General features: G+C 50.3%; 1 protein-coding gene across 1 annotated transcript in view; it reads left to right on the top strand.

The window, feature by feature from the left end:
• Window positions 1-13,439, top strand: part of DSCAML1 (DS cell adhesion molecule like 1) — a 369,339-nt gene that overhangs the window by 15,065 nt on the left and 340,835 nt on the right. The window contains exons 2-3 of the mRNA XM_070383209.1: window positions 2,042-2,359; window positions 6,725-6,871. Of these exons, the coding sequence (XP_070239310.1) occupies window positions 2,042-2,359; window positions 6,725-6,871 (465 nt within the window). The remainder of the gene's footprint in view (window positions 1-2,041; window positions 2,360-6,724; window positions 6,872-13,439) is intronic.

Consider the following 13,439-nt stretch of genomic DNA (forward strand, 5'->3'; position numbering starts at 1 on the left):
AGCTGGAGACCTGGGACTGGGCCCCTCTTGCTCTGGGTTTGCCTCCACCTGCTGAGAGGTGGCCCTTCCTAAGGAGGCAGGCTCCTTGGTAGGGGGGAAGGTCCTGATTCCATCATGCAGGGCTGTTTCCCACAATGGCAGGCAAGACCGAGTCCTGTGCTGGGCTGAGTGTTGCAGACAGCTGTGCATGCCGGGTGGCCTTGACATTGTCAGGTAGCTGCTGTCGTGAGCATGTTCACCTGTGTGATCGAGTGTTGCAATGGCGATATGTCAGAGACTCATGGGATCTTTGTAGTCTCATGGATCCCCCCTCCATTTTATGAGTGAAGGAATGGATGACCAGAGAGGGGAAGGGAATTCCATAGTCGGTGTGTCAGGGATGGTTTTAGAACCTGAGGGAGGCGGTGATATCTGTTATTCCTAAGCTTGGATTGATCTACTCATGGTGACACCAGTCCTCATCCCATCCCTTGGGACAACACATTTTCCAAATTGATCTCCGGAGGGGAAGATGGCTCCCAAGGTCTTCTGCAGCTTCTCTCGTCCAGGCAGCATCCCACTTTGGGAGCCCTTCCTCTTAGAACATGGTCTCAGACCTTTTACCTTTTGGCTCTGGTGTGTTAGAAAGCGTGCTAAGATCCTGTTGAGAGCACTGGGTTCAGATTCCAGTTCTGTAGCTTATTAGCTCTGTCATCTCAGGCAAATCACGTAACTGTGCTTAGCCTCCAAAAGGGAATGATAAAAAAGAGGCCATATGTTTTGCCAAAAGTTTTACTTTATTTTAGGTTTGAAGGATTTGTTAACAAAAGAAACCACTCATTACATACAAATACATGACTTCAATATTTAATAGAGAATTATTTAACTTAATTTCAATATACAATCATTAAAAGAAAAGAGAAAGAGAAACAACAGAGAAGAGGAACAGCATGTACAGGCTTCCCTGGTGGCTCAGTGTTAAAGAACCCACCTGCAATGCAGGAGACAGAGGTTCCATCCCTGGGTCAGGAAGACTCCCCTGGAGAAGGAAATGGCCACCCACTCCAGTATTCTTGCCTGGGAAATCCTATGGACAGAGGAGCCTGGTGGGCTGTAGTCCATGAGGTCACAAAGAGTCGACATGATTTAGCAGCTAAACAGTAATAACAGCAGCACACACACCACCATATTGGGCCGACCAACATTCAGACTTAAAACAGCATGCTGGGAAGTCCCAAGTAACAGCAATCTGGAGTCCCAATTAGGAAAAGGTCCTGGGCAACGTGTCCACTCCATAGGTGAGACTGCAAATTGCAGTTTGGGGGTTCCTGCTTATAATCCTGGGCCGCAAAGTGATATCATCATCAGTTTGCATAAAAATGCAGCTCTGGGTTTCCTTTAACGTTTTTATAATACCATTTGTTTCACATTGTGAGTCATAAGATTTTGTTAGACCCCAGGGGGTTGGCCTGCCCTCCAAGTGCTCAAGAATTCCAAGACCCACACCCTTTCTTATCTAAAATGTTGCCTGACTAGTTGTGTTTCTAGGCAGGCACAGAATCTGGGCAGTGTCCAGGGAGGTCAGAGGCCTGCTCTCCTGCTTCTCAAGCCTGAACAAGACTTCCTCCATTTTAATTTCTGTAACACCATGGCATCCCCTCTCAGGATTATAAAGATGGACTGGGGGACTGGGTGTGAACATCTTTGCATCTAATAGGTGCTGAATAAACATCCCTTATCTAAGCAATGTCAGTGTCTCTCTCATACTATGGATGCCTGGGAGTGGACCACGGCTTTGGACTTGGCTTGGTGTGGAGAATGAGCCGTTTCAACATTTTGCCGTCCCTGTGCTAGGCTGGAAGCATCTGCAAGGTGGGAACTGTCTCTTACTCATCCTTGCCAGTGCCTGGTGTATAGTCAGTGCTCAGCAGTACTTACTGAATGGCTGGTGCTCCAGCGTCTTATGAATGAGCGCCGGCTTGCAGCCTTGGTGGACGCTGAGGGTATCCTTAGCTTCACTAACTAGCCTCTCTGCTCTCCTCCTCTCTCTCCTCCCCTGCAGCCCGCCTTGAAGATGTCGGCACCAGCCTCTACTTTGTAAATGACTCCTTGCAGCAGGTGACCTTCTCCAGCTCCGTGGGGGTGGTGGTGCCCTGCCCGGCCGCGGGCTCCCCCAGCGCGGCCCTTCGATGGTACCTGGCCACGGGGGACGACATCTACGACGTGCCGCACATCCGGCACGTCCACGCTAACGGGACGCTGCAGCTCTACCCCTTCTCCCCCTCCGCCTTCAATAGCTTTATCCACGACAATGACTACTTCTGCACCGCGGAGAACGCTGCCGGCAAGATCCGGAGCCCCAACATCCGCGTCAAAGCAGGTAGAGGACCAGACACGGGCTCCCCTACAGGGCAGGAATGGGGAGTGGGCAGTACCCATTCTGAGGACGAGTGTAACAGGGAAGAAGGCAGCCCTTCAAGGAAGGTTGTGTTGTTTAGCTCTGCCACTGCTTGTGTGTTCTTAAGGCTTCCCAGGTGGCTCAGGGATAAAGAATCTGCTTGCAGTGTGGGAGCCACAGGAGCCACGGGTTTGATCCCTGAGTCTGGAATATCCCCTGGAGGAGGAAATGACAACCCACTCCAGTTATTCTTGCCTGGAGAATCCCATGGACACAGGAGTCTGGCAGGCTATAGACCGTGGTGTTGCAAACAGTCAGACATGGCTGAGCAACTGGGCACTGTGTGTCCTTAGTCAGAGAACACCTTTCTGAGCCTCAGCTTCCTCCCCTGCAAAGCTGATGCAAGCATCCACCCATTCATCACCATGTGTGTTGGTTCAATGAGATAACGCCCGTTTAAATTAAGTAATGTGTTCATTTTAGTACTTGGTTCATGAAAAACATTCAGTGACTTTCTATTTTTTTTAAAAACTACCCTTTATTGAAATAGAATATATAAAAAGAAATGTGCACCCATGGACGAGGAGCCTGGTAGGCTGCAGTCCATGGGGTAGTGAAGAGTCGGACACAACTGAGCGACTTCACTTTCACTTTTCACTTTCATGCATTGGAGAAGGAAATGGTAACCCACTCCAGTGTTCTTGCCTGGAGAATCCCAGGGACCGTGGGGCCTGGTGGGCTGCCGTCTATGGGGTCGCACAGAGTCGGACACGAATGAAGCGACTTAGCAGCAGCAGCAGCATATAGATTGATGAATTTTCACAAAGTTTAATATCCAGATGAAGGTATCAGCATTTCAGAAGCCTGTTCGTGCTTTTTTTCAGTCACTCCACCCTTTGGGGAAACCACGGTCCTGACTTCTAACGAGATGGATGTTTGCTATTGTTGTACTTCATCTAAGTGGAGTCCTACAGCACATATTCTCTTGAGTCTTTTGCTCACTGTTGTTTGTAGGGTTTAGCTCTACTGCTGTGCAAAGATATTGCTTGTTCATTCTCATTGCCATGGAGTCTCGTCTGACCATCCTGCGCTTTATTTATCCATTCCACTGCTGATGGACATCTGAGTATAAGGTATCTCGTGAGGACAGACATTTAGGTAAAACCCATGATGGAAAATTCTTAGCAGTGAAGGATTTTGGTCTTGGGAAGAGTTGACGGAGGCAAGGAAGTGAGGGCTTTTCAACTGGTCTCTTTATAGAAACTAGAAAGTCTCATTTCTCTTTGTTAGGTCTGGAGGCAAGACAGTGGCCTAGATCAGCCAGTCTTTACTAGGATGTCATGATATGCTGCTGCTAAGTCACTTCAGTCATGTCTGACTCTGTGCGACCCCAGAGTCGGCAGCCCACCAGGCTCCCCTGCCCCTGGGATTCTCCAGGCAAGAACACTGGAGTGGGTTGCCATTTCCTCCTCCAATGCATGAAAGTGAAAAGTGAAAGTGAAGTCGCTCAGTCGTGTCCAATTCCTAGCGACTCCATGGACTGCAGCCTACCGGGCTCCTCCGTCCATGGGATTTGCCAGGCAAGGGTACTGGAATGGGCTGCCATTGCCTTCTCCGCATGATATACTGGTGTGTTCTAATCCATTGTGCAGTGTGCCTGAAATAGTAATAAAACACTGAGGTTTGGTGAATGATTCTTAAGCATTTTGGGTGGGAGAGGACAGGTAGTGTTCTAGCTAGCCCACTACGATGGTACCCAGCCTTGGGTGCACCATCTTTCCTGGTGATTGTTTTGGGCAGGAGAGAGAGGTTTTCAGGGAAGTCTCCCGGACCTGCCTGCCTAGTGATGGATCCTGCTCTGACTTCCTGGCCTAGCAAAGAGTCAGCCCCTCAAGGAAAGTTGTTTTGTTCTTGGGAATCTTAGTAACTTACCTTAGGTGCAAAACACACCTTTCTGAGCCTCAGCTTTGCCTCTGCAAAGCTGACTGCCAGCACCTACCCCATTCATCACTGTGTGATGGTCCAGTGAGATAATGCTCAGTTGCATTAAGATCCTTCTGCCTTACAGCAGCCTCTCACACGTACGAAGTTCCAAGTAGTAGGGAATGGGTGTATATAGGGGGTGAGCTGGGTTGGCAGTTTTTAATTAAAGAGCTGATTTTTAGCCCATTGGTCTTTCCAAGTGGCTCAATGGTAAAGAATCTGCTTGGCTATACAGGAGATATAAGAGATGTAGGTTCGATTCCTGGATTGGGAAGATGATCCCCTGGAGGAGGAAATGGCAGCCCACACCAGTATTCTTGCCTGGAAAATTCCATGGACAGAGGAGCCTGGAGGGCTACAGTCCATGAGGCCACAAAGAGTCAGATATGACTAAGCAACTGAGCACGGACTTCATCCTGCTGGTTTGTTTAGAGGGCGAGTCTGAGCTCTCAGCACGCCAGGGCCATGCTTAGCTATCTCCTCTGGGGCTCCCCGTGGACCCTCTCTTTGGGAGCAGCACCCTTCCCCTGAGAGGACCCAGGTGCTGGACTGGGAGCCCTGAGCCCATGGTCTGGAGGCCACTTCTGGCCTCCACAGCCTGGAGAATTGAGCTAAGAGCAAGCGATGCCCTATTTCCTGTTACCTGCATGTTACTGGGTCAGGTGTCAGTTTTCACAATAATCCTGTCTGGTGTTTCTTACAGTGAAGTGACTAAGACAAAGGTTAAGCCACTTGCCCAAGGTCACCTTGCCAGTTGATCCCAGAGGCGTAGCTGTAATGACAAGCAGCACTGCTGTAGTATTTTCCATGTGCCAGGCCTGCTCCATGCTGCTGGTATTGTTTCCTTTTATGAATGAGGAAACTGAGGCTTCAGTTTCCATTGTCCAGGGTTACAGCGCTGCTCAGGGGGTGGCAGGGACAGCTTGTTTGATGCTGCTAGCCGTGGGCCTCTGCTGGCCCTGGGGGACTGCCCCAGCCCTTTTCCCCCTCCTCTCTGCTCCCTCTCTTTAGTCTCCTCTGTGCTCTCCTCGCATCCGCAGGCAGTGCCACGTCCAGCGCACAGAAGGGCGGGGGGACCATAGCCCCACGGAGCTGGGGGTGCCTCCCTCCACGCCTCTCTCCTCCATCTCAACTGTGCGTCTTCCCGTCACAGCCATGGGGAGGGAAAGAATAAAGGCCAGGAGAGGACTGGACGGGGCTGGCCTGATGGGAAAAGCAGCCAATTAAGAAGCTCTTGATGAAGCCACGGGGGCTGCAGGTGCACAGCCGGAGGGGTTGCCGGGCCCTGAGTATCACCCTGGCAACCATGGCAGGGAGAGCAGGAGGGCACGCTGCCCAGGTGCCTGCTGAGGGACAAGGTCGGGAGGCAGTGGGGCTCTGGCTGCACCAGCTCTGCTTGGCAGAGAAGACATGGAAGGATGGAGAAGGGCCCTGGGGAGAGGCCAAGCAGGGGAGGATCAGAGACAGACAGAGGCGGGCCCTCAGCTCTACCCCAAGGCTGGTCCAGCCTACCCAGGGGCCCGGACAGGCAGAGCATCTGCAGATGGCAGTGCCTCAGAAACAAGCCCTGGGACCGAGGCAGGAGGCCTCCACTGCACACAGTGAAGCAGGGGTCATCTGAAGGCAGGACCAGGATTGGAGGTCAGGCTGTAGGTGGTGTCAGGTCAGGGGAGAGAGCAGCAAGGATGCTTTGGGAGAATCTTGGAGATTGCCCATGTCACTGGCGTTCCGCATTTTCAGAGATCTTCACTGTTTCAAATATTCTCTCTCATTGTTCTTATAAACCCCTGAGCCCTACAGAAAGTTGTGCATGTGAACTACATTTTCCCAGGCTGCCTTTCACTTTGAAGTGGCATACAAAAACGTCTATTGTTAGATCGTGTCCCATGGTTCTTGTTTTGGCATGTGATGGTCACCGGGCCTCAAACCGTTACCACCCTGGGCCCAGGAATAATGTAGGAAGGTGAGGTTTCCTTAGAGGCGTTCTGGTACTTTTCCTTATAAAGCACACATCCCCTTATTGAAATGATCCCATTGCAGGGTGGAGGTGCTGCCCTCCAGGCCTGTACAACCTAATGAACTTTGTTAAAACTCACCAGAACTGGAAGGGCTAGAAGGTGGAGTTACGGTCTTGTAGAGGGAGGCTGGGTGTTTCTGAGGGAGGGTGGGGAGTGGAGGAGGTTGCTGGACAAGGCAGGAATGAGTTCCCTGGCAGGAACTTTTGGGTGGGCCAGGTGGGATGTGGGAGAAGAAGTGGTGGTGGGTGAGGCCTGGGGTGCTGAGAAGTGGCTTTCTCGGGCCCCCCACCCTGTCCCAGCCCAGCCTGTGACCCCCTCTTCTTTCCGCCCTGCAACCTGTCTGCAGTTTTCAGGGAACCCTACACCGTCCGGGTGGAGGATCAAAGGTCGATGCGTGGTAGCGTGGCCGTCTTCAAGTGCCTCATCCCCTCTTCAGTGCAGGAATACGTTAGCGTTGTGTCCTGGGAGAAAGACACAGTCGCCATCGTCCCAGGTAAGAAAGGACCGTGGCGCTGCCCAGGCAAGGGCGTGGGGGTGGGGTGCAAAATCGGAGGAGCCAAGTTGGTGGTTGAGCTCACCCAGCTCTCGAGGTTGGTTCTGGCGAGCAGTTTTTATTGTTCTGGTAATGCTCCGGCAAAAAAGTGTCTTCAGTCTTGGCTTGATGCGTCTCCTTGTGAGGTATTGAAAACCCATGTGCCAGCGGCCTGTATGCGCAAAGATCCCATCAGACACAGGTCGGTCCTGCTCCCAGGAAGGAGTGGGCTCACCTTCTTTCCTGACACTTTGATGGGTCCATGATGGCCCATGGCCTTAGGGATGGGAGGCAAGGCTGAAAGACCTTACCTATGAAAGACTGTGGGGAGAGGAGGGATGAGAGGCTGGTACATGGTCCATGTTCCCGGGATTCTCAGGGGACCAGACTTGAGTGAGCATGTGTGTGGGACTCTTATTTCATGAGCTGCCTAGACGTCCCTTCAGAATCCTAGCTGGCCTCATGCTGTGCCAAGAGTTGGAAAAAGAGGTTAATACCGTGTTGTAGGCTCTCTTTGTTAGAGGCACTGTGATTGCAGTCCCTTCGTTGCTGGTTCCTTTTCCCTATGCAGAGTTGTCCCTTCCACAGGAAAACAGGTCTGGAAACCCCAAGAGAGGACCTCAGATCCTCAGAATACCTCCAGGCCTCTGGTTACAAAACCATGGGGTTTTTCCATCGCTCCAGCATTTCTCCCTGCATTGCTGTACTTTGCAGAGGCCCTGCCACGTTTCTTCCTTTCTCCACCAAGGGCCTTGGTTTTCCTTTCCTTTCCTTTCCACTTGACCAGATTGCTCGCTGAGTGCCCCTCCAGCACTGATGATCCATCGCTGGGATATAGGAAATGGTTCTAGTTGGCTTGAGTTCTGCAGGTTAGTTGAAGAAGACAGACTTCTGTTCATGACACCTGTAAAGCTGGAGTTCCAAATCTTGCTATACAGCTGAAGTCCAGGGGAGCTCTTTGAAGAAACACCAGTGCCTGGGCCCCATCCCAGATCAGAATCTCTAGGGGCAGAACCTGGACATGAACAGTTTTAAACCTCCTCCTTATAGGGTGGCTCCAAGATGGAGCTGGGAGACCAGTGCTTCAGCATCTTGACAGCCAAGGTGGTGTGATACTTTTTTGAGACATTAATTTTTGTTTTGCCTTTGGAACTTTTTCCTGCTCTCAGTCCCAAGCCGATGGCCAGGCCATTATATCTCCTGGTCTCAGATCTTGTACAGGAATCAGAAACTACTTGATACCTGCTCTTCCTGCCTTTTGTAAAACCATAAGCAAACAGCAAAGATGAGGATGGGTGTTCTGGCTGGGGAGGAGAGCCTCAGAGGAGGGCAGTGAACAAGCAGGAGACAAACAGATGCCAGAGGCAGGGTGGTGCTGCGGGCTGCTCAGTGGGTATGGCTGGAGGAAGTGGTCGGACTTCACAGGGTCTGCTGTGGGTGGCTCCATGGGGTCTGGGACTGAGGATAGGGTTCTTATATTCAAATGAAGCATAAAGTACACAGCCTTTGACCCAGAGTGATGATGCAGGTAGGGACAACAGGCTGGTGAGCACCAGAAAGACCCTGGACCTTGGTGCCTCCTGGGGGAAGCCCCAGTAAGGATGGAGATTGACTGTCCTGTCTCTCCAGCAGTCACATGGAAAGATGATTTAAAGAATGTGGTATTTTCTCATAGACCTGAATTTATAGACCAATAATTATATTCATTAAAATAATAATAATAATTTTTGAGTGTTTACTATATGCCCAGCACTGGGCTAAGAAACTTTTATATATGACCTCATTTTATCCTCACAAAAAATCTGTAAGTGTATTTTTTTTCCCTTCACTTTTCTGAAGAGGAAACTGAGGCTCCAAGAAGTAAAGAGACTTTGGGTCACACATCTTATGCAGAGAGCAGGGCTGAACCCAGGGCTGTTTTTTTTAGCCTGTGCCCTGAACCCCACATGGAACTGCCTCTTGGCACCCATACAAATGTATCCAAGAAGAGTTACTCTGAGTACAACAGAGGCTTGTGTGCCTTAGACAAGGGGGATCCTGGCCTCAGGAAGGTGAAAAAGTCAGTGCTGGTGTTTGGGAAAGATTCATAGAACTGAGTCAAGTGTAATGACTAAGATCCCAGAATCTAGGATCAGACTGCCAGGGCTTGAAACTCAACCCTCTGGGTAACTTTTACCTCCATGGTGGCTCATTTTCCCCAATAATAATAAAACAGGGTGATGATTGACCTACTTCACAGGGATCAAGTAAGAGTGAAGCTAGTTCATGTGTCAGATGTTTCAAACCCTGCCTGCCACACACCAAGGAAGGGCTGGGACTGTGATGGTAATTATAAGGGGCGAGAGCATTCTGCTCTCTGTCCTGTTGTCTCCTGTTGTGGGGTGTGTGTTTCTGTGTATCAGGGTCTGTGTGCCCCACCGGACTGAGTTTCCCAAGGGTGGAAGCTGGGTTGTTTTCATGTACACACCCCTCTGGCTCCTAATACACCACCTTTTATCACAGGATGAATGCTCACCAAATGTCCCGTGGATATGTGAATGGATGATTGGGAGAGTTAAAGAATGTGGGAACTGCATGCACAGAGGCATTGGGATAGGCTGAGCGTGGGGGGCGTGAAGTGGTTAGAAGCTCATCTCAGACAGGAGAGATGAAGGTTAACCTGGTTCCTGTGTGGAGGAGCTGGAGGCAGTGAGCTTCCCCCAGGCTCACTGTTGTTGGTGCTTCAGGGCTGTCTTTGATGTCAAGCCTGGGCTGGTGGCCCCAAAGGGCATAATTATCAGGGAAGTGGGCTAGATGCCAGTCTGCTGGGCTCTGTACACATCGATTCTATAGACCTCTTCCTTGCCTTGAGCCTCAGAGAATTTTCCTCCACTACCTAGTTCTCCAACTCCATCCAGCGTCATTCTAGATCCTCTGTAGCTACGCTTTAGATCCAGGGATGGACTTCCCAAAGCACATGCAGCCAATTATAACAGCCTCGCAGAGGAATTCATGAGAACCAGAAGGAGTAGAGTTTTGCATGCTCCAGGCTCTGTAGATAAAGGGCCAGAACTTGGGTCTACCCACCCCAGGCTTTAATTTTGGAAAATGCAAATTGCTTATTGATTTTTTCATAAAAACAGGATACTTTGCTATCCATACCACACTGGTGTTTGTGTGTGTGTGTGTGTGCGTACTTCAGCTGGGATGTTGGACAGCGGCTTTTCATGGTGATGCTGCTACTGCTGCTAAGTCGCTTCAGTCGTGTCCGACTCTGTGCAACCCCAGAGACGGCAGCCCACCAGGATCCCCCGTCCCTGGGATTCTCCAGGCAAGAACACTGGAGTGGGTTGCCATTTCCTTCTCCAATGCATGAAAGTGAAAAGTGAAAGTGAAGTAGCTCAGTCGTGTCCGACCCTCAGTGACCCCATGGACTGTAGCCTACCAGGCCCCTCCATCCATGAGATTTTCCAGGCAAGAGTACTGGAGTGGGGTGCCATTGCCTTCTCCATTTCACGGTGATAGGGAGAGATATAATGATGGGGTTGCCTTGAGGTTGAGGAAGTACTTCCTTAGGAGCTCGAGTGACTTTCTTCTGACACTTTGGGGCAGCTTCTGGAGCAGGGAGAATGGTGTTGACTTTGATCTCTGGGTCTGCAGGGCTGGGCTCAGATCCTTCAACCACAGGGCCAGCAGGTACAGGTGAGAGAGCAGGAGGAGGAACAAGAGGCTTGTGTGGGCCATTCAGGGCCCAGGAGACATCTCCCTTAGGAGGATGGGTGCTCTGGGAAGAAGGGGCGGTTGCAGACCCCTATAAATGAGGAGGGGGCCCTCCAATGCCTCTCTGAGGGCAGTTGAAGGAATCAGAGGCCGAGGCCCTAAGCAAGCTCCGTGGGTTGGTATTGGCTCACAGGTTGGCCTTTCCAGTTGTACCCATTGGGAGGGGCAGGTAAGCCTCCTGGAGCTGCTGCTGAAACTCTGAGCCACTTTGGGGCTGTGCTTTGCGCAAATAGGTAGAGGCTAGAGAGACAGCCCAAAGTGCTACCTTCCCCAGCGACCTACCACCCCTGCCCCTCTCTTCCTCCTCCTTCCTGCCCCCCAAGCTAGTCAACTTCCTCCCATTGGGCTCTTCAGTGATGTATGTAAAATAGCACAGAGCCTCTCACCTAGGAGCTGGCAGAGTGCTACCTCTTACTTCTCTCCCGGGAAACTTGGTCTGAAGTAAACTGGCTCTACAGAGTGTGTGGAGTGGGGGGTAATAGGGCAAAAGGCTGTGTGTAAACATAAATTAAAATTAAGACCTCCAGTGAAGCTGAGATGTGGTTTAATTTCCCATCTGCATGATCACCATTACAATGCATGTTACTGGATATAAAGATAAATCCGGCCCTGTTCCTAATAGCTTTTAATTTCCACCAGACCTGATTATATTGATGCGGGCTCCTTGTGGGAGTTTCCCAGCATGCTCTTCCCCAGCATCCTGACTGGTTGTCTGGGCCCCAGTGGGGAGTTTTGGCCACTGCTCAGATGTGTGGACCAGATGTATCTGCCTGGGTGTGGAAGACAAGCCTGGAGCAGTTCCCTGGTCCAAGTGGGCAGGGCTCTTGGCTGCTGGGTCGTCATCGGGGCTTGGCAGAGGTGGGAGTGCACGATGGACCCTGTGTGTTTGGGGAAGGGAGAAGCAGGAGCAAGGAGAAACAGCTAGAGGGTTCTTTTGGAAAATGGGCAGTGTTCCCAGACCACAGGTGGGAGTCAGTGAGCCCACCACCCATTGCCCGCCTTCCTAATTGTCCCTAGTGTTCCAAGTTGCTCATAGGTTTTCATACCGATTTGTATTTGGTCCCGCACCTCCTCTGCCTGTCTACACCGATCCCCTCTTCTTTATTATTGACCCCGCACTCTTCTTTTGTCCTTTAAACTCGTTCACATGTGTCCCCTTCCACGAACCTTAACATCAGCCTGTAGCAGACCTATGGCTCCTCTAGTTCCATTCCTCGAACACTTAATTCACTGTGTCTCACAGTAGAAGAAATTGTTTCTGTCTGCTGCAGGAGAGTGGACAACTCCATCTTTCCCATCTCTTTATCCCCAGGGCCCTCACAGCACCTGTTACAGTGTAATAATAATAAGATTAATGATCATATTCGTTATGTATTGAGACTTCCTTTGTGTTAGGCATTCTACATATAATACCTCTAATCCACACAATAACCCTTTAAGAAAGATAGTTTTTTGCTTTTCTATTTTTTCCCCCAATTTTGTATAAATGAGGACGATGGAGGCCCAGGGAAGTTAAGCAACTTCCCCAAGACCACACAGCTAATAAGTGGCCTGGGTCTGAGCTGGGCTCCTCCAATTGCTCTCTTTCCTGCTGCCTCTCGGGAGCAGCTCCTCATTAGGAATGGCCTGTCCTCAGATTCTAGCATAGGAGGAGGGCTCATCCCTGTTTCCTGCACTTGCTTGAGGGCCAGAACATGTCCCCAGCACTTGCCCTGGCTTCTGGCTTTGTGTGCAGTGAGCAGAGGCTTTAGTTTTTCTGAACGGCAACAGCTCTCCAGCTGCAAGATCAGTGAACAACCATTCTAACAAGGAGGCTTTATCAGGCCCTGGCTCTGTTTGGGGCCCAGTGGGAGACACAAAGTTGGTCCTGATCCGGGAACTTAGGATTCTGTTCATGTCATCAGCTCTGATGGACAAGGATGGATAATCCCAGCACAATAACAATCAGATATGATCTTGCTTGGCTTTGGAATGCAGGGTTAGTGTATTAATTGCATTTTGCTCCAGCTGATTCTAAAGCTACTTGGATCCCATGAGTCTCCACCAACTTGGACAGGGGATGGCACAGATGAGAGAGCCCAGGTGGTGCTTGGAAAACTGCTGGGCACATGTAGGCTATAAATGAACAGTCACTTACTGTAGGGCCTTTAAGGTCATACGGCCCAGCCTCTTCATTTAGTGATAAAGAAATGGAGGCCCAGACCAATGCCCTCTTCTGTCCCTTCCCTCTTCTTTCTTGCTCATTCTCAGAGCATAACATCTTAACTATTCATGGGATGCTTTTCTTTTACTATCAGACTTCTTTCCTTCTTTGTCTGTCTAACCTACCCATCTTTCAAAGTCTGGTTCAAATACCCCTTTTTCCCCCATGATGTCTTTCCCAATTTCTGCTAAGAATGGATTTAAAAATCATCCAGATTAACCTCCTTCCAGGGGATCCTTTTCTGAACTCCATCCGAAATTTATCAGTTCCTTGCTCAAGACGCTAATCGTATTTTGTCCTATAATATTTTAAAATCTGTGTTATCCCCACTATGAGAATGTCTAATCAGCAAGAGCAGGAACTGTGTTTCGTTCAGACCCCTATCCCCTCCAGTATTCAGAGAAGATGATTAAGGATGGTGATGAAATGACAGATTCTCTCTCTCTCCCCTGCTGGACCGCCCTGTGGCAGGAAGGAAGGAAGGAGACCTGCCTAAGGTCACATGGAAAAATGATACTTTACAAAATCTAGGCTTGACAGCATTTGAGCTCTATTACACTGAGCGGC

Source organism: Bos mutus, chromosome 15 (genome assembly GCF_027580195.1).
Source record: "Bos mutus isolate GX-2022 chromosome 15, NWIPB_WYAK_1.1, whole genome shotgun sequence".
Taxonomy (NCBI): domain Eukaryota; kingdom Metazoa; phylum Chordata; class Mammalia; order Artiodactyla; family Bovidae; genus Bos; species Bos mutus.